The following is a 4,019-nucleotide window of genomic DNA, read 5'->3' as shown; positions in this document are numbered from 1 at the left end:
AACAAAATCTGGCTCTCTCCTAGCTGAGTTAACACTCTTAAAGGGTTAGCAAGAGGGACCAGAGAGATTGCTCAGTGTTAAAGCACTTGCTATGCAAGCATGATAACCAGAGTTCAGATCCTTAGAATCCCCATAAATGTCAGGTAAGCATGGCAGCCCCACCTATAATTTCTAGCCTCAGAAGGCAGAGACAAGGGATTTCTAGAACAAGATGACTAAAGAGCCTAGCCATTTTAGGCAAGCTCTAGGTTTGATTGAGAGACCCTGCCTCAATGAATAAGGAAGAACAGTTGGAGATGCTTCCCAACATCAATCTCTGATCTCATCATAAATATGCACTGGCACCCACGTGTTCCCACATACATGCAAACACACATGTACAACCCATACACACACACCCCCCCCACACACACAGAAATGGCAAAAGAACAATAATAAAGAGTTGGCAGGAAACTTGCAAAATAAATAACATATCCCCTTCCCCCAAAATCTGCTTGCTTTATCCCAAGCTATAGGGAAAAATGGGAGATACATTCTTCCACCTGGGCATATGAGTGGCCTCAACAAAAGCAGGTTGTTATAAGCCAGAGGAAAATGGATATAAGTTTGTAAGAGTGAAACCACTGAGGACAAGTCAGCCTTCGGGTTGCAACAGCAAGAGGTTTATTTAGTACACAGGTACCTGTGGGCACAAAGTCTCCTCGGAGGACTTGCGCGCCCCCATGCTGGGTTTTGGCACTTTTATAGAGCAGAAGTGGGGTACAGAAGCAGAAGCATGGTTATTGGCCCATTCAAACGAGTATAAAGCATGAGGAAGTTAAGTTGCTAAATTCTGGGTGGGTGACTTATGGTACAGATCTGATTTCCTGGTATCGAGCCCCGGGGATTGCCAGATGCAGATGGCTTGACCACTACGTCCTGTTTTTCTGATAAGCTAGTTTCTTAATGCTTGACTTCTTGTCAGGCATTCCTATCAGGTGGCCTCATGGCGCCTAGGTTTTTTCATAACAACATATATGTATAAGAATGTCAGAGTGAAATCCATTACCTTCATTTTAACAACAAGAACAAAAACTTAAATAAAAAATAACTAGTTCTGCCTCACATTTTATTTGTTGGACATTCCAAAATCTAGGGGATTGATTCCCTCCTTAATACAGCCGAGGTGCGAATATTTACTGGAATTTTAACGAACTTGTCATGATATTATTTTCATTTTTGAATAATGTATATCTTCGTACATAATTCATAAGCCGGCATAGCCTTTCATTCAAAGTTAAATGCCAATGCGAACAGGAACGACCTTCTGGGAAAGCAAGACCTGCTTAACACGCCTGTAGACCAGGACCCGCCTTTCCGGCTTTTCTCACTCTCGGGTTGGTGCAAGAATTGTCACTCAGGGTGGAGCTTCAGTACTGTCCAATCGGAGGCATTGTCTTGAGGACTATCCAATCGGGCAAAGCGACAGTGCGTAAGGGGTGGGCTTTCAGGTGCTTGGGGCCTTTGTCTCTGACTGGTTAATTACCGGCCATCGCGGGATCTGTGTCTGGAGTTCGAGGAGCTTGTATCTGTTACCCTGTGACCGGCTGCAGCCAGAGCCCCACGGCGCGGCGCTGTTTGCCTGGAATCCCGACATGGTGAGCCCGGCTTCCCGAGCGCAGAGGGAAGCTGTGCACCCCGAGCTGGCGGCCGCGGCTTCCCATCTTCCCTGTAGAGTCCCCAGCTGCGGGTATGGCGGGGCTGGGCGGGCTCCGGGCAGCCCTGGCGTCCTGCCGGTCTCTGCACGGGAACTTGAGCCCTGTGTGCTGCTGGGCCCTGGAGCTTGTGGCCGCTTGCTGAGCGGGAGGAAGAGTGCAGGGCCGAGCTGGGGATACCGGACTGCGCAGCCGCCACGAGTCCCGGGACCAGCGCGAGGTGGGGCGCTGTGGGCTGTGCCGGACGCGGGGTGGGGCGCAGTGGGCTGTGCCGGACGCGGGATGGGGCGCAGTGGGCTGTGCCGGACGCTGACCCTGTTCCGTGGCCTCACGGGGCATGGGTCAGAGCGGCTCAGCCACAGGCAAAAGCTGCAGGACTTTTCCTGCCACTAGCCGACCTCATGATACTACTTGGTGTGGGATGCAGTTCTGGCTTTTCGCCCTCCGCTCCCAGCTGTACTCATAGTGGTCTCAAAGGACTGAGATCGAGATGTTGCTCATGATACCCAGCCTGAAGATGCTTGAGTCAGGGACCAGAGGATCTGAGAGTGGAGAATCTGGGAAAAAGACAGGCCCGGGAGGTGTAAAGAGAGAAAAAATGGATTGTGGGAAAGGCGGGAGGGCCTGGGGAAGAGGCCAAGGCCTCCTGGAGGAGTCGGAGTGGGGGTCTGGCGGGGGGCTGAGGATGGAAGTGAATATCCCAGTGGGTGGAGACGTCCGGTGAGAGGAATTTTCTGCAGGCACATGTATCCACATCTCAGTACTTTTGACCTGCAGGGAAGGTGCTTTGGGAAGGTGCTTTGGGACTCCTTAGGGACCCAGAGTTTGGGAGGTGGGGGCGAGAAAGGAAGCTGGGGGCCAACCCTCTCCCTGAAGCTGTCACCGATTTTCCGGGATGTTGGACTTGTGGAAGTCTCCTTTTCCAAAGCCTCCTCCCCATCTGCCTCAGAGTGGTGGCTGTAGTATCCTAATGCTGACTCACTTCTGCCCTTGGCTAATTTGTGTGTGTGTAAAGCAGGGTCTCAAATCCCTATACCAGCAGCTCCAGCACCCTCTGCAACTGGTAACAAATTACTAAAATAACCACCTCCCTACAAGGGTTCCTGAACACCAACTTGCTCTTTCCATAGTATGATCAACTATTTGTACCTTATAGTATATTCCAAATGGGATTTGCACGTTCAGATGGCATGGCCAGCTGGAGACAGTCATCATATATTTCTTTTCCATTTATATATAAATATGTGGTCTCCCTGTAGCCCTCTATATGGACCAGGCTGGCCTCGATGTTAAGAGATCCTCTTGCCTCTGGGATTAAGGGCTCACGCCACCATACTCGGCTCATCATATATTTCAAAGAGACAATGTTTTGCCTCTTTTTTTGGCTGATTCCCAGAGTTTTGAAGAATTTGTTGTTAACATATCACATGAGGATGAGAGGAAAGCTGAGAAGAGTCACTTGAGCCCATGTCAAGAATCTTTATGTCCACACAGACAGCTTGTCTGAATGCCTTTTCCTTCCTCAAACTTAGTGGTCGTCTTGACCTCAAGTGCCAGAACTGCCTGATCCCAGGTATCTACAGCAGCCATGTTTCTGGTCTCTTTAAAAAAATATTTTCAAACATTTTTAATCGTGTGTGTGTTTGTGTCTGTCTTTCTGTCTGTGTCTGTGTGTATGGTTTGTGCATTGTGAATATAGCTGTACCTGCAGAGCATAGAAGGGTGTCAGAGCTCCTGGAGCTACAGATAGTTGTGAGCCACCCAGTGGGGGTGCTGGGAACTGAACTCAGGTCTTCTGTAAGAGCAGTGCACACTTAACCACTGAGTCATCTCTCTAGCCCTGCCTCTGGTCTCTTGGAATGTCTAGTGAATACCAGCCCCATGTCATTCTTGTAGATAGCAGCCTGAGTTGGGATATGAAGCCTCTCCTGTGTGCAGCTGAGTGTCTTGGATCTAGGCAGAGTGTCTTGTCATCCCCTTCACCTAAGAGGCATTTTAATTGTTTATATATCTTGGTAGTGAGTAAATAATTTTAGAGTGAATGTAAATGTGAAGCCATATCTGTGATGTCTGATTTGAATCACAAAAATTTGATTTTTGATTTTGAACCCAATGTAGTGGCTCTCAATCCCAGAACTCAGGAAGCAGAGGCAGGAGGATCTCTAGGTTTGAGGCCAGCCTGGTCTACATTATGTAGCAAGTTCCAGGATAGCCAGGGCTACGTAGAGAGACTCTGTCTCCAAAAAAAAAAAAAAGTGATTTCTTTTTTTTAAGATCAAATTGAACTTTTATGTTTAAGTAAACTGGCATACTGCTTTCTAAAGT

General features: G+C 48.5%; 1 protein-coding gene across 8 annotated transcripts in view; it reads left to right on the top strand.

Moving 5' to 3' along the window:
• The first annotated feature begins 889 nt into the window (after window positions 1–889).
• LOC103748706 (zinc finger protein OZF-like) overlaps window positions 890–4,019 on the top strand; it is a 45,211-nt gene continuing 42,081 nt past the window's right edge. For all 8 annotated transcript variants that reach the window (XR_003846834.1, XR_003846835.1, XR_003846830.1 and 5 more), the window contains exon 1: window positions 890–1,637. Coding sequence is in view for 2 of the 8 variants with exons in the window: in XM_008851457.3 (XP_008849679.3) it covers window positions 1,635–1,637 (3 nt within the window). In the remaining 6 variants the exon portion in view is untranslated. The remainder of the gene's footprint in view (window positions 1,638–4,019) is intronic.

The sequence above is a fragment of the Nannospalax galili genome, unplaced genomic scaffold (assembly GCF_000622305.1).
Source record: "Nannospalax galili isolate Female #2095 unplaced genomic scaffold, S.galili_v1.0 scaffold664, whole genome shotgun sequence".
NCBI classification, from domain to species: Eukaryota; Metazoa; Chordata; class Mammalia; order Rodentia; family Spalacidae; genus Nannospalax; species Nannospalax galili.
This window is presented reverse-complemented; position numbering and strand designations above follow the sequence as displayed.